The sequence below is a fragment of the Ursus americanus genome, chromosome 21 (assembly GCF_024610735.1).
Source record: "Ursus americanus isolate L20-20 chromosome 21, mUrsAme1.1.p, whole genome shotgun sequence".
Taxonomy (NCBI): domain Eukaryota; kingdom Metazoa; phylum Chordata; class Mammalia; order Carnivora; family Ursidae; genus Ursus; species Ursus americanus.
Window position 1 is genome coordinate 46,870,200 of NC_142147.1, and position 22,642 is coordinate 46,892,841.

Below are 22,642 nucleotides of genomic sequence, written 5' to 3' on the forward strand. Positions count from 1 at the left end.
CCTTCACAGCGCTGTTCTCTTCTCCCTCCAGCAGATCCTTTGGCTTCAGAGCCCTGTCCGTGTTTTCGTGTCTGTCACCCCTAGCTCTCAGCCCTCGTTTCTCTCTCTGTGAGACCCTCGAGTCCCATTTGTGTACTTTGGTCTTCAGAAGCAGCAGAGAAGCAAGATCTAGAATATCGGTTCTGGTGTGAGAGCTGGATTCCAGTTCTGCCCGTGAGTCGTGACCTCATCAAGCCTCAGCTTCTTCATCGGTTAAATAGGAGCCACAGTCCTCATCGTCATTGATTGAGAACTTCCTAAAATGCCAGGTATGGTGCCAGGGGCATTGCATGGATTAGCTCATTTATTCCCCCCACAATAATCCTCGGACTGCAATTCCGTTTTTATCTCCCTTGTTACCGCAGAGGATGGGCACAGAGGTGTAGGCGATTGGACCGAAGTCACACGACCTGTGGGACAGTAGCTTCGTCCCAGGTACGTGGGCGGTACCTTCATGAAACAAGTGTGTGCTGGGTGCTTCGCAAGGTCCCTGACACGTACTCGGTGCTCAGTTAATGCCACCCGCTGGTGTTTTTGTTGTTCTTAGTCATTTGCTATGATTGCTGTGGCTTGTTAGTTTGAATGACATAACGACAGTAATTACCTCATCTACGGGTTAAATAAATCTTCCAGGGTCACAGGTTTTCATTAATTTTTCTTCATCTTCATGAAGAGTCTTTTCGAGGCCCTGCTGTTAACAGAGTAGGTTTGGCAAGGTCTCATATCTTTTAAAAAACAGTCATCTGTAAAGAAACCAGAAAAGCCCCCAGTTGTCCGTAGAGTCAAATTCACAGAGAGAGAAAGTAGAGTAGTGGTTACTGGGGGCTGAGGGGAGGGGTGATGGGAAGCTGTTGTTTTATGGGTATAGAGTTTTAGTTGGAGATGGTGAAAAAGTTCTGGAGATGGATGGTGGTGATGATTGCACAGCAATAGGAATGGACTTAATAAACTGTACGCTTAAAAATGGTTAAAAGGGTAAATTTTATTTTATGTTCATTTTACACAGGAAAACAGGTCATCCATGTAATCTTAAATGTATTGCAAAGACATCCCATTAAGTATGACAGACGAGAGACTATATTTCAAGGGTTAAAGGTGATTTTCATACGACAGAGCGACAACCTCTAAAAGCTCCATTGATAGAAACTAGTAATGAGGACAGTTTTCATGTTAGTGAATATTATCTACTTTTCTACAGCTACGAAGAAATAAGATACCCTGGGGCGCCTGGGTGGCACAGCGGTTAAGCGTCCACCTTCGGCTCAGGGCGTGATCCCGGCGTTATGGGATCGAGCCCCACATCAGGCTCCTCCGCTATGAGCCTGCTTCTTCCTCTCCCACTCCCCCTGCTTGTGTTCCCTCTCTCGCTGGCTGTCTCTATCTCTGTCGAATAAATAAATAAAATCTTTAAAAAAAAAAAGAAATAAGATACCCTGAAAGGGTTCCGTATGCTTTGCGCCTGCTGATTTAATTCTTAAAACAGTCCTGTGAAATAGGGCATTGTGAATCCCTCCATTTTTGCGGGTGAAAGAATTGAGGCACGGAGACATTAATAACTTGTCAAAGATTTCACAGCTGATAAGTAGCAGTACCACAGACCTAAAACATTTGGCCCCAGCAATTACTCCCTCAGCCTGGTACTTTACTCTCGACGTCCACGTTCCCTAGAACCAGATTCATACCCTGAAAGCAACGAGGAGAACTGTGTCAGGGGCACCATGTATGGCTGGGCAGGTTGTTCACTGTGCTGGGGCTCTCGGCTGAAGGGATCAGTGGTCTCAGGAATCCAGCCCACGCTGTGCTCATCAAACCCCCTGAAGAAAGGGCACCATTGCTATTTGGTGTAAAACATGAAATATGGTTAGCGACTCAACGTTAGCCGTATCAGTTAAGCACAGTCTTGGCCAGACTCTGATGGCTTTTTTTTTTTTTTCTCCTTCCCCTTTTGTGCCTTCTCAGGACTCAGCCCTTCCCTAGAAGGACGAGGACAAAATGACCAAGTTCAAGGTGAGTTGGGCTTCCTTTCTAGATTTTAAACCATTGTCTCATTTCTCAATGATTAGATGCATTCTTGAAAACAATGAAACAGGGGCGCCTGGGTGGCATAGCGGTTAAGCGTCTGCCTTCGGCTCAGGGCGTGATCCTGGCGATCTGGGATCGAGCCCCACATCAGGCTCTTCTGCTATGAGCCTGCTTCTTCCTCTCCCACTCCCCCTGCTTGTGTTCCCTCTCTCGCTGGCTGTCTCTATCTCTGTCAAATAAATAAATAAAATATTAAAAAAAAAACCACAACAATGAAACAGAATAACAGGCCTTTCAAAACCTCTTCTGTGCCAGAGGACCGCTGCTTTGTATTTTAGTGTAGATTGAGGTCGCATGTGCTTGGTGTTGTAGGAGGCGGTGACATTCAAGGACGTGGCGGTGGTCTTCACGGAGGAGGAGCTGGGGCTGCTGGACCCCGCCCAGAGGAAGCTGTACGGAGACGTGATGCTGGAGAACTTCAGGAACCTGATTTCTGTGGGTGAGGACAGGCGCCCTGTGGACTTGAGCCCCCTGCGGTGTTTATTGTATCCTTGGTTGTGGGGGGCTTTGGAGCTCTTGCACTGGATGGCTGGCATTTTTCTGGTCTTTCTCCTCTTGTCAAAGTATGTTTTTGTAAACGAGCCATAAATTGACACAATGACTGCTGTGTAGACATTTTTGGCCAAGTTGTGGTCATCTCTGATGAGTGGGTCATGACACACATTTAGGGCATCATACCAGCATTTTTTTCTTTTTTTTCAGAGAGAGAGTGAGAGCGCATGTGTGCACGCGCAAATGAGGAAAGGAGCAGAGGGAGAGGGAGAGAGAGAAACCCAAGCAGGCTCCACACCCAGCCCAGAGCCCAATGCAGGGCTCAATCTCATGACCCTGAGATCATGACCTGAGCTGAAATCAAGAGTCGAATGCTTAATTGATTGAGCCACCCTGGCGCCCCTGGTACCGGCATTTTTAATGAAATAAAACAGGGTAGAAACTAATCAGAGCCCTTGGCAATAACTGCACATTGCCGCAAAAACTACAGCCTGTTGCTGAAAATTGTGTGAGAAATGGTGGAAAGAGTCTGAAGAAAGCAGACCTTTTTTTTCCAGTAATTTACACTTAATGCCTACATAGCCTGGATTTTTGCATCAAATGTAGTCCTCTGATGGGTCATAATTAGCAGTTTGGAAATCACTAATTTTGATGTCCTAAAGATGATATGGTGAGAACCACATTTTTAATAGTTTAGTAATTTTAGTAATTTTTAGTAATTCTGAATGTTTATCCTTGCCTTTTGACAGGGCGTCAGCCCTTGACCCCGGATGTAATACTCCAGTTTGAGAGGGGAGAAAAGTTTCGGATGATAAAGACAGCAACCCAGGGCCACAGCCCCTCAGGTGAGAGCCGTGCGGCTGAGTCGGCCATGCTTCCTGTCGCCTCCACAACAGCGCCTGGCCTGTGAATTCTACAGCAGTTTTTCCCGCTCTCCCTCCCCTCCTTTGCTCTTTTACAGTCATTCTCTACTCCACGTGGTTCTTCTGTATGTTTATCAGATCTTGTCCTCTGCTTGAATCTCTGGTAGCTTCTTAATCTGATTCAGAGTCAAAGCCGAGTGCTTAAAGTGGCTTCTGATGTCCCAGCTGCCTGCTCCTCACTCTTCCCCCATCCCTCCACACATGTGACCCGTCACTTGCCCCCATGTCAGTCTCTTCTATCCAGTTTTGCCGTTCTGCTCTGCCACCCATGGCCCTGCCTCATCACCCTCTCTCTACTTGTTCTTCCTTCTGTCAGGAGTGCCCTTTCTCTCTGTCATCCTCTTGACCCCTCCTCACTTCACTGAGGTCTCCTCTCACATGAAAATACCATAAGAAAGACCTCCCGTGACCACTCTGTCCATGACCCCTTCCTCCCCCATTCTCCTTTCCCTTACCCTGTCCAATTTGGTGTCTAGGCATTCATCACCACTCACCATATTAACATATATTTTTGTTTATCTCCCTATATTCCCACTAGAATATAATTATCAGGAGGGAAGAAAGTCTGTTTTCTTTATTGCTATATCTTCAGTGTATAGAACAGACTTGGTCGAGGACAGACGTGCTATAAATACTTGTTGGATGAATAAACGAGATAATAATGGTTTACATGGACTTTTTTTCATTCATTGTGGACATACTAAATGGGTGGTAAGCAGAAACGTGTGATGAAGGCATAGTCTAGAACTGCACCCTGTCCCCATGATTATCTAATCTAATCCTAATGTATTAGGTGCTTTTGGATAAATGCAGATATGTATATGTAAATCACATCTAGAGGCGCCGGGTGGCTCAGTTGGTTAAGCATCCGACTCTTGATTTCTGCTCAGGTCGTGATCTCAGGGTTGTGAGATCGAGCCCCATGTCACGCTCCTCACTGAACATGGAGCCTGCTTAAGATTCTTCCTCTCCCTCTGCCCCCCCCCCCACTGGCTCTCTCACACATTCTCTCTCTCTCTCTCAAAAAAACAATCCCCCACATCTAATGACAGGTTAATTTTGCACTTGTAACCAAGTTGCATATCCTTTTCCCTCTGTGGCTTTTCTGCAGTCTTTGGCGAATCATACTGTCAACTTCTTAGAATGAAGATTCTGATAGCCGCTTTTTTAGGCAGGTCTCCTATTAAAGAAAATAAATACACTTTGTCAAGAAAGAAGAATTCTCAGGTAATAAGTAGCTTTCAAGTTAGTCTTTCCCTTCGAAGATTTTCCTCACGGCAGCCACCCACCTCTTCCAAAGACTGTCTTCCAAACAGTATCATCTACCATCATCTCTCTGTGTGTATAGTTCCAGCAGGCATTTTATCCAAAGTGCCTCTAATGTTGTCCTGTTCTGTTAATGCTTGTCATGAGCCACTAAACTTATTTCAGACTCAGTGGAGTCCCAGCCTGTAACTTGGAACACTGGTGCTGTCCATACAAGAACATGTTTCTGTATCCATCACTTTGGCAGCCTGCTTTCAGAGACATTATTTCTGAGGCTCTAAATATTGACTCCTATGTGAAAAAGGAAAAATTGTATACACAGAGTACAAAAATTTCAGAGGTAGTCAATCCATAGGCCCCATGGCCACTTTTATGCCTTACGCTTTTTTCCCCCCTTTTTCCCTTTCAAGTGATTCTTGCCAGGATTTTGTGATCAGCATAATTTTCATATCAGCAACATCCACCAAGGTTAGCCCAGCCTCTGGTGGAGCCTTTCAACTTCCCAGCAGAATTGCTGTTTCCAGTCCCCAGTACTGTTCTGGATAACTTACTTGAAAAAGCTCTTTTACTTTTGTACCAAAACTCTTAACAAAGCCGTCAAACGGACTTATGTATCTGTTCAGCATGTATTTATTGAACACTGTCAGATAGTGTTCTGGGAGCGGTGAGAAAGCAGGGAACGATATAAATGCTTGTCCTTGTGGGTACTGCATTCAGGTGGGAGAAGACATAAAACAAAAAGATAAAGGGCATGTATGTATATAGTACGTCAGATGTGATACGTGCTGTGTAAAAACAAAACAGGGTAAGGCGAATGCCAGGCAGATGGTCAGGAGTGTCAAGGGGTAGGAGAATTCACTGCTGGATATTGGATGGGAAAAGAGGCCTCCTGATAAAGTGTTATTTGAAGAGAGATCTGAAAAGAAGCAGGGAGCAAGCTGTATATCTCATTGGTGGAACAGCGTTCCAAGGAGAACATAACTCTTCCTGACCAGTATTAACTTGGAGAATCTGTACCCTGCCCTGTTCGTTTCCTCCTTACGAGTTCTTGCTGTGGTATAAAAGATTAGCTCTGGGGCGCCTGGGTGGCTCAGTCGTTAAGCGTCTTCCTTCGGCTCAGGGCGTGATCCCAGGGTCCTGGGATCAAGCCCCGCATCGAGCTCCTCTGCTGGGAGCCTGCTTCTTCCTCTCCCACTCCCCCCGCTTATGTTCCCTCTCTCAATGCTGTCTCTCTGTCAAATTAAAAAAAAAAAAATTAGCTTCTGATTTTTCACTCTTCTTTTTCCCGCAGAGGTGATAGGAACTTTATTGCTATAAGGTTTTGGAATAATGTATTGTACTGTAAACCTCTTCCTCCATTGCCATCCTGAAGCATGTTTCCCAGCAGGAGGTGAAAGACCACTCTCTGCTTATATTCTGAACTTTAAGCCATTAGGAGATATGTTCTCCCAAACATGTGTCTTTCCAACCAACCTAGTGCTTCAAGGCTTCTAACATGGAATAAACTTCCAGTGAAATAATTTCAAGCAGAGGTTTTCACCATTGCCTGGGGACATCTTCTGATAATCTGTCTTTAAGGGTCTTAACTAGACATTCTGAGCATTTGGTCTGATGTGCGTGCAATAGGCAGAATTATGTGGAAACTATTTATCAGACGCGTGCTGTAGCAAAGAAGACAAGGCTTTTTTTTTTTTTTTAAGATTTTATTTATTTGACAGAGAGACACAGCAAGAGAGGGAACACAAGCAGGGGGAGTGGGAGAGGAAGAAGCAGGCTCCCAGCAGAGGAGCCGATGTGGGGCTCGATCCCAGAACGTTGGAATCACGCCCTGAGCCAAAGGCAGACGCTTAACGACTGCGCCACCCAGGCGCCCCAGAAGACAAGGCTTTTAGTAAGGTGCAGCTTCATCTTTGTAAAGACTCCCTAGGAAGTATTTTTCCTGATCTGTAGCCACCAAATTTCTAACCTGTTTCTCACATGTAAAACTTAATACGATTTTAAATAGATCTCATTCATGTTTAGTGAATGGGAAGCTTGATGGACTGCCTCTTGGTTTTTGATGATTAAAAAAAAATGGAACCTTCACCTGGTTCAAGATAAGCCTTAGGGCGTGGGCCTAAGTTTATAGCCTTGACATCTCCGAACAAAGTGTTTACATGCCTCATCTCTAAATTCTCTTTATTCTTTTAGGAGACAAGAATCTAAATGACCTGGAGACTCTTCAGGAAATTGGATTAAAGTACCTGCCACATGAAGAACTGTTCTGTTCGCAAATCTGGCAACAGGTTACAAAGGAGTTAACCCAGTGCCAAGATTCCATGGTCAGTATTCAAGGAACTGGCTCTCAGTTGGAAAAACGAGGTGATGCCCTCTATAAAGGTGAAGAGCTTGGTAAAGGCTTTAATCAGAGTTCACATCTTCAAGTTCACCACAGAGACCACACGGGAGGAAAACCCTACCTGGGGGAGGAGCGTGAGAAAGGTTTCATTCAGCGCTGTCGTCTTCAGACTAACCAGACAGCCCATGTAGGAGAGAAGCCCTATAAATGTGAAAAATGTGAAAACACCTTCCGTCGGCTTTCAAGCCTTCAAGCCCATCAGAGGGTCCATAGCAGAGAGAAATCAGCCAAGTATGATACATCATGTAAGGGTTTCAGACAGAGGTCATGTCTTCGCCATCATCAGAGAGTTCCCACTGGAGAGAATCCACGCAAATACGAGTGTGGGAAGAACATCAGGAAAAGCTCACATTGTCAAGCTCCTCTAATAGCCCACACAGTAGAGAAACCTTATAAATGTGAGGAGTGTGGGCTGAGCTTCAGTCAGAGCTCATATCTTCAAGTCCACCAGAGAGTCCACATGGGAAAGAAACCTTATAGATGTGAAGAGTGTGGGAAGGGCTTCAGTTGGCGTTCGCGACTACAGGCTCATCAGCGAATCCACACTGGAGAGAAACCATACAAATGTGAGGCATGTGGCAAGGGCTTTAGTTACAGCTCACACCTTAACATTCATTGTAGAATCCACACAGGAGAGAAACCCTATAAATGTGAAGAGTGTGGGAAAGGCTTCAGTGTAGGTTCACACCTTCAGGCCCATCAGGTAAGCCACACTGGAGAGAAACCTTACAAATGTGAGGAGTGTGGGAAGGGCTTCTGTCGGGCCTCAAATCTTCTGGACCATCAGAGAGGCCACACTGGTGAGAAACCATATCAGTGTGATGCATGTGGAAAGGGCTTCAGTCGTAGCTCAGATTTTAACATTCATTTTAGAGTCCATACAGGAGAGAAACCCTATAAATGTGAGGAATGTGGGAAAGGCTTCAGTCAGGCCTCAAATCTTCTGGCTCATCAAAGAGGCCACACTGGAGAAAAACCATACAAATGTGGAACGTGTGGGAAGGGCTTCAGCCGGAGTTCAGATCTTAACGTTCATTGTAGAATCCACACTGGAGAGAAACCGTATAAATGCGAGAAGTGTGGTAAGGCCTTCAGTCAGTTCTCCAGTCTCCAAGTGCATCAAAGAGTCCACACGGGAGAGAAACCATATCAGTGTGCAGAGTGTGGGAAGGGCTTCAGTGTGGGTTCACAGCTTCAAGCCCACCAGAGGTGCCATACTGGGGAGAAACCATACCAATGTGAGGAGTGTGGGAAAGGATTCTGTCGGGCGTCAAATTTTCTGGCTCATCGTGGAGTCCACACAGGAGAGAAACCGTACCGGTGTGATGTGTGTGGTAAGCGCTTCAGACAGAGATCCTATCTTCAAGCCCACCAGAGGGTCCACACTGGAGAGAAACCGTACAAATGTGAGGAGTGTGGGAAGGTCTTCAGTTGGAGCTCATACCTTCAAGCCCATCAGAGGGTCCACACTGGAGAAAAACCATATAAATGTGAGGAGTGTGGGAAGGGCTTCAGTTGGAGCTCAAGTCTTATAATTCATCAGCGAGTGCATGCTGATGATGAGGGTGATAAAGACTTGCCCTCCCCGGAGAATTCACACAGGAAAGAAGCTCCATAAAATTATGTTTTAATACCTCAAGTGGGTGCTGAAATAGTCCAATTATCAGACCTGTCCTAGAAGACAAAGCATGTGTTTATAAATAAAGAGTCAGTATTTAGCCAGGGTTTGACATGTCACAGTGGTTGGGTGACCACACAGCAGAGAAGTCTCATGAGGGTGGTGACGTAAGACTTCATTCAGAACCTTGACATTTAGCAGATATTACACAGAAGAGAGGCTTAGGAAGGGTGAATCTGATCTGAAATTACCCGAAGGGCTGAATTGGAAGTGCCAGAATCTCTTCCACGAGAATATAAGCTCCAAGAGAGTAGGGATTTGTTGACTGCCAAATCTATTCAGTCTTTTCAGTGCCTAACATGTGGTAGGTGTTCAGTAATGTTAAATGAGTGAAAAGGAGAATGTTCATATATGAAATTTTTATTCAGTTCTTCTCTAAAAATTTCTATGAAATGTATTTAGAAGAGGAATTTTTTTTAATTTTTTTATTATGTTAGTGACCATGCAGTACATCATTAGTTTTTGATGTCGTGTTCCACGATTCATTACTTGCGTATAACACCCAGTGCTCCATGCAATACGTGCCCTCCTTAATACCCATCACCAGCCTATCCCATTCCCCCACCCCCCTCCCCTCTGAAGCCCTCAGTTTGTTTCCCAGAGTCCATAGTCTCTCATGCTTCATTCCCCTTCTGTTTACTCCCCCCCCCCCATTCTTCCCTTCCTTCTCCTACCGGTCTCCATGCTATCTTTATGTTCCATAAATGAGTGAAACCATCTGATAATTGTCTTTCTCTGCTTGACTTATTTCACTTAGCATAATCTCCTCCAGTCCCGTCCATGTTGCTGCAAATGTTGGGTAATCGTTCTTTCTGATGGCTGAGTAATATTCCATTGTATATATGGACCACATTAGAAGAGGAATTCTGCAAGGCTTGGAGGACATTTAAGTTAGATATATGGGCTCATTTTTCCAACCCCACAGGTCCTGTGAACTAGTGTTTATCAACCTGCCAGTGGGTTCAAAAATCACTTCAGTGGGTTGTGACCAGCACTTTTATATGCTAATACGTTATTGAGGTATAATTTGCATGCAGTAACATGCATAAATCTCAAGTTCACAGCTTCCTGAATTTTGACAAATGTATACACTTATGTAATCATCAAGATCAATGTATACAGTATTTCTATTAAACCAGAATGTTTCCTTGCGTGCATTTCTAGTCATTCCCACCTCTAGTGGCAACAAGTATGATTGCTATACCTCCCATTAGTTAAATCTGTTCTTTGGTTCAGTGTGTGTACTCTTTTATGTCTGGGTTCTCTTGATCAAATATATGATCCTCTTAGTAGATTGAGAGAAAATAAGATTGACAAAATTCAGTGTCCATTCATGATAAAAATTTCTCAGTGAGGTAAAAGGCATCTTTGGAAATTCTACAAGCTAACATTCTTTGTAAAATTATCGTGAAGGAATAGTTTGTACACAGTAAAATCAACTCTTCGGTGTATCATTCTGTGTTTTGGCAAATACTTATTGTATTACCACCATTGCAATCAAGACGTTTAACACTTCCAAGACCCTCTGCCTTTGTACCTTTTAATCAACCCCCTCCCTGTCACCTCTCCCTGCCTTTGGCAGCCATCTACCTGTTTTCTGTCTGCATAGTTTACTTTTTCTGGAATGTCCTAAAATGGAATCATACAGTCTGTAATCTTTGGAGTCTGGCTTTTTTCACTTTATGCTTCTGAGATTCATCAGTCTTCATGTGTGAATTGGTAGTCATTCCTTCCATTGCTGAGTGGTATTCTAGTGTATGGATGTTTGGTTTATCCATTTATGAATTCAAGGTGTGGGCTCAAGGGCCTTTTATTTATTTATTTTGGGGGGCCTGTGAACATCCAATTAACTATCCTTTTAACATCAAATTTCTGTTGGCGCTTGTGGAAAATCTGTTGATCGTACATGTATGGGTCTTTTTCTGGCCTCTGCTTGGTTCCATCAACCTATGTGTCTATTATTTTGCCAACATGTAGCCTTTATAATAAGTCTTGAAATGAGATGGTATGAGTCTTCCAACTCCATCCTTCTTTTTCAAAATATTTTGGCTATTTTAATTTACTTCTCCATAACTTTTAGAATAAGTTTTGTGATTTTTGAAAATAAACTCATTGCTGGAAATTTTGTTGGGATTGCATTGAATATATATATAGATGACTTTAGGGAGACTTAGCATCTTAGCAATATTGAATATTCTAAGCCACAGACACAGAATATCTGCCAAATTGTTTAGGACCCCTCTAATTTCTTTTATCAGTAATTCATACTGTCTAGCACATACATTCTGCACATATTTTATTAGATTTATACCTAAGGACTCTGTGGTTTTTGGTGCCAAATTAAATGGTACTATTTTTAAATTTCAGTTTCCAGTTTATTGCTAGTATATAAAAAATGCAGTTGATTGTTTTATGTATCTTATAATCTTGCCAAACTTGCATATTAGTTAAAGTAGCCATTCTGTATAGATTCCTTGGGATTTTCTGTGTAGATAATTATGTCATCTGCAAAAAGTTTTATTCTTTTGCCAGTTGATGTACATGTTACAGCAACTTCATTGTGATGTAAGGAAGCACCCCCACCAACATTAGGTTTGGGTGACAAAACTCATGATGGTAGTCCTTTGGGATGATCAAAGGTAGAGGGGATAGGTCCAGGAGAAGGTCCAGAACAGAAAGAACAGTCGGTGTTCAGGTGTTTTATACAGTGGAAGTCCTCCCTAAACAAGTTTAAAAAATGGTGGGAGGTTGCACTTTGGGAGTGGTAGGTAAACCTTATCAGCGTCGTGAAGAAGTCAGCGGACATGGGCAGGAGATGAAGCTTATAAGTTGCTGACACTAAATCATATGTCTAAGTTTCTTTCCTATGGTCTTCACAATTCACTCCTGACATTTGGGCTAGCATGGCAATCTGCCAGGTATCCCTGTAAATAAACTGGTATTTGAGAGGGCACCTTTGCAAAGTTGACCCAAAATAATTAGGTCAACAGTTATTATGATAGCTCTGTGAAAGATAATATGGGGCCAGATAATAAAAATCCAGGTAGGAGAAGGATCCAAGAGAAGAAGTCAATGGGGATTCAAGAAATCTCTTGGAATATTATAGTAACTTAGCAAAATCATTTACTATTTTGATTTTTGTTTTATTTTTTGAACTATTTTAGAGACTTTTCCTGTATTATTAACCTACATACAGCCAGAGGTTCCCTTCAAGGATCTACCTTGAGATGCCAATGCAATGTTATCAGCTCCTATAGCAGCTACAGAACTTTCTCTCTTATTAAAGCCTTCTAAATCTTGGGCTTTTTGATATACGTGGTGTGCCACGAGTCACGACATTGTTTGGCTGCCCTCTAGGTGCTAAGTCTGTGTTACAGAACTGAAAAGACCTAGACTTGTACCTATTATACCAAAAATTGTGGTATACATAAAATGTATATAAAAAATGAGGCATAATTTATAATAGATTTAGAAGATAGTCTGTGTGTACCCTGTTGGGGGTACATTAATATATACATATGGGGCCATATACTTTCAATAGCTGTATGTAACAGCAATTGTTGGTAGAGGCTAGGAAGGGCATAGGATTTGTGAAGGGAAAGATAATGAAGAAGAGCCTGGTGAAGTTGAGGAAGTCCTGGGGGAAGTAAAGTAACTGGAGGGTGACCAAAGAGGATAGTGAGTGGTTAATATGGATAGCAAAGACCTCCAAGAGGGTGGGAATTAGTTGTATAAGTGGTTACCCAAACTGGGGTGCCTGGTCCAGTATTGGAGTTTTATCTTTTGGGTAGCATGTTAACTGTTTTATAGAAATTATTCAACAAGTGGAGGAAAGTAGGAAGTGGTGTGGTGATGTGGGAATAGTGGAGAGTGTAGCATGGATTGTTGAACAAAAGGATTGGAGCTGATGTGGTTGTGGGGTCATAGTGGGGAGTGGTGTGGGGGCAGTTACCATATCCAGGTCCCAACTCAAGCATGGAAGGAAGTGGAGTTTTAGACTTGTGTAGGGCTAATTTCACCTAAAGGTGAAATTAAGTGGTGAGGCACCAGTGTATATAAATTGGCTAATTTGCAGGGTGCTAGCTTGCAACAAAAGGGCAGCACCAGAAGGAGGAAAAGAATGGTTCAAGCACAAATTTAAATTATTTTTGTGTTCCTTGATGCATTGGAATACGTAATAGGCAATAGTAGGTCCCTATGTACTTCATTAGGACCTGGGTATGTTTAGGTGAGTAAAGGTTTAGTTTCTTGCAGTGTGCCTACATTGTATAAGGGAGGAGAATATGGAGGTTGCAGGGATACACATAAGCACAGAAATTGGGAGCTTCAGTTAAGTTGCCTATGATAATATTGGCATTGGCTAGGTCAGGAACAAAGTGTAAGCAAGACCACATAGATTGAAACTTTGGAGATAAGGCAGAAGGTGAGTGGTTTTAAAAAGGGGAAGTTGGGAAGTTATAGTGGCCAGAAAAGGGGGTACAAGCTGGTTGGGGAAAACTGTTTGTTGAACTTGGAGCAGAGGGTGGTGTCAGAATTTTATTTGATGGGCTGTGGCATGAAATTGTGATAGAATATCTTGAGTCAGCATCAAGGTTGGAACTGTTGGTTGTGCTAAAGTTATCATTTAGGATGCTTTGGTCTCTGGGGCTGAGATCCTCATCCCTGAGCTGGTGGTGGTGGTTTGCACTGTCATCTGTGATTGACTTGTGGATAGTAAGGACCCTTGTGTGGTAGATGATGGAAACTCCTAATATGAGTCCTGGGCTAACACCCAAGACCGGAAGGCAAAGTTCTGCATTTGGGAAATTATTGCAAGAGTGACTGAAGCCCAAGGGATGCTCTGGGGCACACTGGCTGTATCAGGTGACCACATAAGTATCAGATGTAGAATACAAGTAGCCTTAAGAGCACTACCTATGCAGATACACATTTTGTCTTCTGTCACGTTTGCCTCCGTTTGTTATCAAGTAAAGCTGTGAAGTAACTGAATGGAGTTGAGCATTGAGCTGGATGAAGTGGGAGAATTCCAGGCCCAGATAATGAGCCAAATGAGACAAGGTCAGGCCAAGTAGGGCCACAATGTCCCATGATGACATATTTTTGCCTTTGATGTGTAGGCCACAGCATGCTGGGGGTGCCTGTTTATTATGATGGGAGTCATGGGCATTGTCATGCCAGATCCTGTAGTGGCTCCCCCATTAGGTATTTACATAATGGGCTGAAGCCAGAGCTGGTGTCCTATTTAAGGGCATCTGGGTGGATCAGTATGTTAAGTGTCCGATTCTTTATTTTGGCTTAGGTCATGATCTCAGGGTCATGAGATTAAGCCCCATGTCGGGCTCCATGCTGAGCGTGGAACCTGCTTGGAATTCTCTCTCTCCCTCTCCCTCATCCCCCACCCCCTTGCTCACACGCATGTGTATGCTAACATGCATTCTCTCTCTCTCTCTCAAAAAAAAATGTTGGTGCTGGGAAGTAATTTAAGATTTTCCCCTTGTTTGAAGATCCACACAATTACAGGTGTGGGACTAGGTACCAAGACATATTTCCTGTAAAGGGAGACCTCCCATTAGCCAGCCATTATACTATTGGGGAAGGGTAGCAGGTTTGGCAGAGACCTTTCTTGTGGCCTATAGAATAATCTTGTCAGGGGTCATGGGCCCTCAGTTCTCAGTGGATCCCATTCTATTATCTGCCATAGAACTGGATGCCAGTCCAGCACACATTGTGCCAAAATTGAAAAGAAGCGGGAGATTGGGGGAGTGTTGTTAAGTGAAAAAGTGAGTTCTCTCTGGGTCTTGTAGATACTGGGAAGAAGAGGGATGGTCCCCTGATGGCATTTTGGCAGCGAGTCTTGGGACCTAAAAATTGAAAGTTCAGGGCGGCTAAAGCAGTGTGCAAAAGAGAGAGCCATTTGGAAGCCGTTATCCATTTTGCGATTTTAATAGGGCGTCCTTCAGTAGACCATTATTTCTCTATCTGTAGATGATAGGACAATGAATTGTTCCAAGTGATGCTTTTTTGTAAGGTCCGTGCCTGTACTGAATGAGCACTAGAGTGTTTATCCTGATCAGAGTCTATGATATCTGGGGGCCCAAAGGAAATTAACCAAGTTTTAATGAGGCCTATTAAGGTGATGTTGGCAGAAGCACACCAGGAAGAATAATTCAGGAAATCAGTTTACTTAGTATTACAGGATATTATAAAGGGCACAAGTCAGGAAGAGCCAAATGGAAAAGATGCATAAAGTATGGATGGAAGGGCTTGGAGCTTCCATGCCCTCTCCAGGTGCACCACACTCCCACTGCTTTGATGTGTTCACCAAGTCAGAAGCTCTCCAAACCCCACCCTTTCAGGAGTTTTATGGAGGTTTCATTATGTGGGCATGATTGATTAAATCATTGATCATTAGTGATTGTACTCAATCTCCATCCCCTTCCCCCTCCCCAGACATTGGGGTTATTGGACTGAAAGTTCCAACCCCTGAATCATACCTTGGTCTTTCTGGTGCCCCCATCCTGAAGCTATTAAGGGGCACATCAAGAGTTGCCTCATTAGAACAAAAAAGGCTCCTATCACACTGGATATTCCAACAAATTTAGGAATTCTATGCCAGGAACTGGGGATGAAGACCAAATATATATATTTCTTATTATATCACAATATCACAGGACTTAAATTAATATAAATGTCCATTAGTTAAAACATCTAACCCAATATGGAGTTGGGTAATTTCATTGGGGCCACAAGTTTATTAGTGCCTATGATGAGAGAGAAGTTTTTGAATTCCATGGACTTGGTGTCCAGTGACATTCCTAGTAGTGAGGGATTTTCCCTTTTTAAACTCTGAAGGGTCACCAGGCACCAGGGTAACCCAGTATTCAAGACCAATAAAATACTTAATAAAATTGAATATTTTATTTGGACCAAAATACCACCCACCAATGAAGTATATCAGCATGTATTTCCAGGAGGTGACCAGACTACAGAGGACCTCTAGTCCCTAACCAGGGCAAGAGGCAAAGAATTGCCATTGATGGAGGTTGGTAAAGGGGTTCATTTTGGTTAAAAGGTTCATTGAGGCTATGGGAGGAGGCCTTGTGTATGTCAATGGGTGGCATGGTAGCTGGGACATCTGTAAGGATATTAGGAGCAGTGGAAGGACTGAGGTTTATGCTTAGTAATTAAATGGCCTGTTGGGAATAAGGCTTGCATTTTTAAGTTGGACTTTTCTGTGATTCAGGTGACTGGGGAGTCTAAGTGTGTGAATCTCCAGTAAACAACAGTAAAAATAAATAAGTACACCCCCCCACACACACAAGTTCTGAATTAGTCTTGATGAGGAAGCATTGTTTGGTGGATTCCATTTTTTTTGTAACCACCACAATAATTTAGAGTTTTATTTGAGCCACTCTAGGATTAATATGGTACATGGTGGCATCCAACACAGATTCATTTGTTGCTATTAGTTCTAATTAATTAAGGGCTTCCCTAGTGTTGGTCTAGCCTATTAATGACAGTAATGAGGCTTGTTAATTGAGAGGAGCTTCCTTGTCCTTTTCGTATCTTTGGAACCTGTAGTGATGTTCCTTCTTTCATTCCTGCTGTTGGTGATATTGTATCTCTTCTTTTTTCTTGGTTACTGTTTGAGGTTTATCAATTTTATTGGTCTTCTTAAAGAACTAGCTCTTAGTTTTGTTGATTTTCCTCTACTCTTTTGTTTATTTTATTGATTTTTAAATTCTTACTATGTTCTGCTTGCCTTTCTTTTTTTACTTCACTCTTCTACTTTCTTAAGGCAGAAGCTTAGTTCAATGATTGGAGACCTTTTCTTTTCTTTTTTTTTTTTTTAAGATTTTATTTATTCATTTGACAGAGAGAGACAGCCAGTGAGGGAGGGAACACAAGCAGGGGGAGTGGGAGAGGGAGAAGCAGGCTCCCAGTGGAGCAGGGATCCCAATGCGGGGCTCGATCCCAGGAGCCTGGGATCATGCCCTGAGCTGAAGGCAGACGCTTAACGACTGAGCCACCCAGGCGCCCCTGGAGACCTTTTCTGATACAATCATTTAATTGTATTTATTTTTCTCTTTAGCTGTATGGTGCAAATTTTATGTTGTGCTTTCACTTCCATAAAATACAAGTATGTTTTAATTTTTCTTGTGATTTCTTCTTTGACTCATGGGTTTTTAAAAAAAGATTTTATTTATTTGAGAGTGAGAGAGAGAGAGAGAGAGAGAGCACAAGTTGGGGGAGGGGCAGAGGGAGAAGCAGATTCACTGCTCAGCAGGGAACCCAATGTGGGGCTGGATCCCAGGACCCCGGGATCATGACCTGAGCCGAAGGCAGATGCTTACTGACTGAGCCACCCAGGTGTCCTCATGGATTGTTTAGAATTGTGATTTTAAATTTCCATATATTTGGGCATTATCCAGGTAACGTGATCCCAATTTCTATTTTAATTTCATTGTGATCAGAGCAAATATTTTATGATTTGTTTTTTTTCAATTTGTTGAGGTTTTTCTTACCACCCAGAATATGGTTTCTTTTAGTAAATATTCCATGTGTACTTGAAAAAATATATATATTCTGCTGTTGGATAAAGTAGTCTATATATGTCAGCTCAATTAGATCAAGCTTATTGATAATGTTGTTCAGGTCTTCTATAGCTTTACTAATTTTTTATTCTATCAATTGCCGAGAGAGGAATATTTAAGTTACTAGATGTCATTGTGAATTTGTCTATTTCTCTTTTCATTTCTGTCAGTTTTTGCTTTGAGTACTTTGAAGCTCTATTAAATCTATAAACTTTAAGATAGTTAAGTTTTTTAAGGTTTTATTTATTTGAGAGAGAAGGAACTGGGGGAGGGGCAGAGGGAGAGGTAAAAGCAGACTCTCTGCTGAGTGGGGAGCTCGATGCAGGGCTTGATCCCAGGACCCCCAAGATCATGACCTGAGCCAAAGGCAGACATTTAACTGACTGAGCCACCCAGGCACCTCAGAGTAGTTCTATTTTTAACTTTTTGAGGCACCTATAGTTATTTTTAATGCTTTTTTTTCTTTTAACCTTTATACTAGAGTTAAGGAATTGATACACCACTAGGAGAATTTGACAGTATACTTCCTTTTCTTTACTGGTGAGGTTTATACTTACATGTTCAATTTACTATTTAGCATCCTTTCATTTCAGCTTGAATAATGCCCTTTAGCATTTCTTATAAAGCAGGTCTGTGGCTGATGAACTCCCTCAGCTTTTGTTTGTCTTGGAAAGTCTTTATTTCTGAAGGACAGCTTTGCTGGGTAGTATCAGTTGCCAGTTATTTTTTCTTTCAGCACTTTGAATATATCATCTCTCTCCTAACCTTCAAGGTTTCTGATGAAATATCCGATGGTGGTGAGTTTCTTTTCCTGTGCTGCTTTCAAAATTCTCTCTTTAATTTTTTTATAATAATTTTTTATTATGTTATGTTAGTCACCATACAGTACATCCCTAGTTTTTGATGTAAAGTTCCATGATTCATTACTTGTGCATAACACCCAGTATTTTTTAACAGATGTATTATAATGTGTGTCAGTGAAGTCCTCTTTCAGTGGATAGTGTTTCAGGACCTATGAGCTTCATGTACCTGAATCTGCATATCTCTCTCCAGATTTGGGGGTCTTTCAGTCATTATATATATTTTTAAATAAGCTTTCTTCCCCTTTATTTCTTCTTCTGGGACTCCCATAATATGTGTATTGTTTTCCTTTGTTATAGCCCATAATTCACATGGGCTTTCTTCACTCTTTTTCATTTTCTTCTCCTCTGACTGAAAATTTCTAATGACTCATCTTTGAACTAACAGATTTTTTATTTTTTATTTTTTTTTTAAGATTTTATTTATTTATTTGACAGAGATAGAGACAGCCAGCGAGAGAGGGAACACAAGCAGGGGGAGTGGGAGAGGAAGAAGCAGGCTCATAGCGGAGGAGCCTGATGTGGGGCTCGATCCCAGAACGCCGGGATCACGCCCTGAGCCGAAGGCAGACGCTTAACCACTGTGCCACCCAGGCGCCCCTGAACTAACAGATTTTTTAATTCTGCTTGAACAAGTCTGATGTTCATGCTCTCTATTGCACTTTTCATTTCATTCATTGTATTTTGGGGCTCCAGAATTTCAGTTCGGTTCTTTTTTTCTAACTTTTATCTTTCCATTGAGCGTCCTGTTTTATTGATGTATTGTTTCCCTAATTTTTTGTTGTCTATCAGTGTTCTCCTCATTAAACTTCCTTAAAAGTTATTTTGAATTCTTTGTCAGGCAATTCTTTACTCTCCATTTCTTTGAGGTTACTTACTGAAAAATTATTGTGTTCCTTTGGTGGTGTCATGTTTCTTGATTTTTCATATTCTTGAAGTCTTGTGTTACTGTCTTTTCATTTGAAGAAGCAGTCACCTCCTCCAGTCTCTACCGACTGGCTTCAGTAGAGAAATACTATCATTAGTCAACTGGCTAGGGATTCTGAGACTTTCTCAGGACTTTTCTATGGATGCCTCCACTCCACACTTTGTCTTCCCTCTTGATGGGGGACATTTATAAGATTTCATGCCTTTTCTCTATGCCACAAAGCTAGGCTTGGTGTTGAGAGCCTCCCATTTTTCCCCTTATGGTGTTTCCTTGAAGTGCTTATATTTGTATTCCTTTTCCAAATTCAGCAGAATTGGGCTGGCTTTTTATGTGTGTTTGCTAGAGGTCTGCAAAGGCTCAAGCTTCTCATCTGCTGGGGTGGGTGCAGATGGCTAGTCACAAGGTAGAGGAAATGAGGCACCTGGAGGGTTGGAGGTGCCAACGGGCAGTTTGCAGAGACTGCAGGAGAGGCATCCCCAGCAGCAGCTTGTGGGCAGGCTTCCTGACAGTCTGTGAAGCATTTGGTAGAATCTGTGTACCTTGGATGAGTTCCAAGCCCTGGTTGCTGTGCTCGCAGCCTCTCACAACCCTTCAGCCATGGAGATCACCTCAGCATTCTGGGTAGAGCAGGAAAGAAGTGAGCCTCTTGAGCAGCATCACACAGCTGGGGAAGCCGAGTACTCACTCACATGATCATCCTCTTCCACATGGGAGAAATTGCAGGTCAGTGGATCTCTCTTGGCACTGAGCTCTGCTGTCTTGGAAGAGAGGTGACACAAGTAACATGAAACTGTTCTTATCCTTGTCTATACATCTGTTCTCAGATTTATTGCTCCAACAATGCTGGAACTTTTCTCTTGAAATACGGGATACCTACAAATGTACCTTGTCCATGAGTGATTGCTCTCAAACCCCTGAATCTTGCAAAGTTGTCCTTGCCACTAGAAGCAGTCATTCCACTACTGCCTGAGGAAATTGACCCTTTTATGTCTGAAGAACATGCAGTGGTTTCCTCTGTGATAGATACCTTGAAAGACACTGCCGATTCTCCTCAGGACCAAATCCTGCTACACTTCTTTGCTTCCACACCTATCCTTAGATTCAAGTCATACCTGGTACCAAAGACTTAGGTACAAATATAACACCAAGGTGGTACTCCACACATCAAAAGAATTTCAAGATTTTTCAATTTATATAGACAAATCTGGGAACATGTTTGGGACTAGATCTTAGGGATATGGGATCATGGTACAAAGAGTATAAAATTGGGTGAGATGAATAAATTGAAATAGGCTCACTAAGCAGAGATTCTGGATTCAATATTTTAGCTCCATAAGTTGGAAAGAGGTTTTTTGTTGTCGGTGGTGGTGGGGGTTGGTTGGTAGGTTGAAAGAATGGAAGGAGATGTAGCTACAGTAAGTTGAGTTGAAATTCAAGAATTTCTTTGGTACAATGTAGAGGAAAGTGATCAAAGTCATAGGGAGATTTGAATGTTAGAGCAGATTTATGTTAGACATGCTCACCCACCCTGAAGCAATAGAGAAACCATAATTCACCATGAGAAATAATTGATGAGAGGAATCTCAGCATCTTTGAAGAGCTCCAGGTTTGTTCTTTTTTGTAGATGTGGTATTGCAGTGGGAACTCCATTGAACTGGGATCCCTAAATGAAATTAAGTGACGGGATCCTAGTGTGGTTATCAGCCAAGTGATGGCATTTAATCCCAAGACAAGTTGGGCAGGAATACTCCAATGGACAGCAGAGCCAACATAGTGTTCAGAATAGCCTGATATATGACATTGGCTATTGACCTTAATGTCCCTAAAACAAATAGTTGTGAAGAGAAAGTCCATTGACTGATGAATGGATAAAGAAGATATGGTATATATAAACAATGGAATATTACTCAGCCATCAAAAAGAATGGAATCTTACCATTTGCAATGACATGGATGGAGCTAGAGTACATTATGCTAAGTGAAATGAGTCAGAGAAAGACAAATACCATATGATTTCATTCATATGTGGAATTTAAGAAACAAAATAGATGAACATATGGGAGGGGGGAAAAGAGAGAGGAAAATAAACCATAAAAGACTCTTTTTTTTAAAAAAAGATTTTATTTATTTGACAGAGCCAGCGAGAGAGGGAATACAAGCAGGGGGAGTGGGAGAGGAAGAAGCAGGCTCCCAGGAGAGAAGCCTGATGTGGGGCTCGATCCCAGAACGCTGGGATCACGCCCTGAGGCGAAGGCAGACGCTTAACGACTGTGCCACCCAGGCGCCCCCCATAAAAGACTCTTAATGATAGAGAACAAACTGAGGGGGGATGGAGGGAGGTGGGTGGGGGATGGGCTGGATGGGTGATGGGTATTAAGGAGGGCACTCATTAGGATGTATGTAAGTGATGAATCACTGAATTCTCCTGAAACCACTATTACACTGTATGTTAACTAACTAGAAATTAAATAAAAATAAAAGACTATGTGTGTTGAAAGAGGTGAGATTGTCAGAATAAAGGAGACCATACGGCTCTTAGATCCAAGTAGACAGGGTCAGGCCCTGTGCCTCAGGAGGGCCCACACTATACAATGTCAAATTTTTTATGTTGCCCTCTGCTGCCTGAGTTTGGTCATTACTGGTAGTGCGTGCTGTCCAGTTGGGTTGCCTAGAGACTGGATCTGGATCCGTGTGTGTCCAATCTTGTTTCTCCTGGGGTTGTCTCTGGTCTTTATCTCATCAGAGTGGTCTACCAAATATCCCAGGAAACTCCAAGACTTATGCCCCTGAAGTTCTGTCGAGGTGCCTTGGCTATTCCCGTTAATGGTGCTTCTCTGTGGCACAGTATTTCTTTAGGCCATCACATGATAGTGTACTGACAGAATGGAGGTGACTCATGGATTTGGGGTGATTCAGACTCATGTGGGAGAGATAATAAAGAATCAGCCAAATTACCATACCTCTCTTGGGCCTATGAATTTTGTAATACAGTTTTAAATTAAACTGTTTTTCTCAACAGTTCTCCTGTGTAGGTTTCCAAATGTACAGCTTCTTAAGGCTTCACCCTGTGTATCCTTCTGAGGATCTTAAGTTCATCACTGAAATTTGAACAAAACCTTCCAATGATGTATTAGCTAGGTTTGCTGTTATTGTAGAGACAAAACTAATAATAGTTTAAATAACACAGAATATTTTCTGATGCCGGATTCCGAAGAGGTGAACTCTAGCCGCGTGTGGGAACGCAGGTTACCGCACAAGAACTGGACAACAAGAACTCAGTAACCATGACCGTTCTGGGAACTACAGTGCCGCATCTCCCAGGAGTCGCAAGCACTTCCGGCCAAGGAGGGTGGGAACGGGGCCGGTGTTCTCCGGCTTTCTGG

At 42.5% G+C, this 22,642-nt stretch overlaps 1 protein-coding gene across 7 annotated transcripts in view; it reads left to right on the forward strand.

The window, feature by feature from the left end:
• LOC123775629 (uncharacterized) overlaps window positions 1-22,607 on the forward strand; it is a 34,216-nt gene extending 11,609 nt beyond the window's left edge. For 3 of the 7 annotated variants that reach the window (XM_087870856.1, XM_087870858.1, XM_087870859.1), the window contains 6 exons: window positions 149-308; window positions 405-474; window positions 1,999-2,046; window positions 2,434-2,560; window positions 3,363-3,458; window positions 6,993-22,606. In XM_087870856.1, the coding sequence (XP_087726982.1) occupies window positions 2,032-2,046; window positions 2,434-2,560; window positions 3,363-3,458; window positions 6,993-8,818 (2,064 nt within the window). In that variant the 5' untranslated portion in view covers window positions 149-308; window positions 405-474; window positions 1,999-2,031 and the 3' untranslated portion in view covers window positions 8,819-22,606. Of the gene's footprint in view, window positions 1-31; window positions 309-404; window positions 475-1,998; window positions 2,047-2,433; window positions 2,561-3,362; window positions 3,459-6,992 lie in introns of all 7 variants that reach the window. The other 4 variants (XM_087870857.1, XM_087870862.1, XM_087870860.1 and 1 more) reach the window with 4 other exon arrangements.
• The last annotated feature ends 35 nt before the right edge of the window (window positions 22,608-22,642 follow it).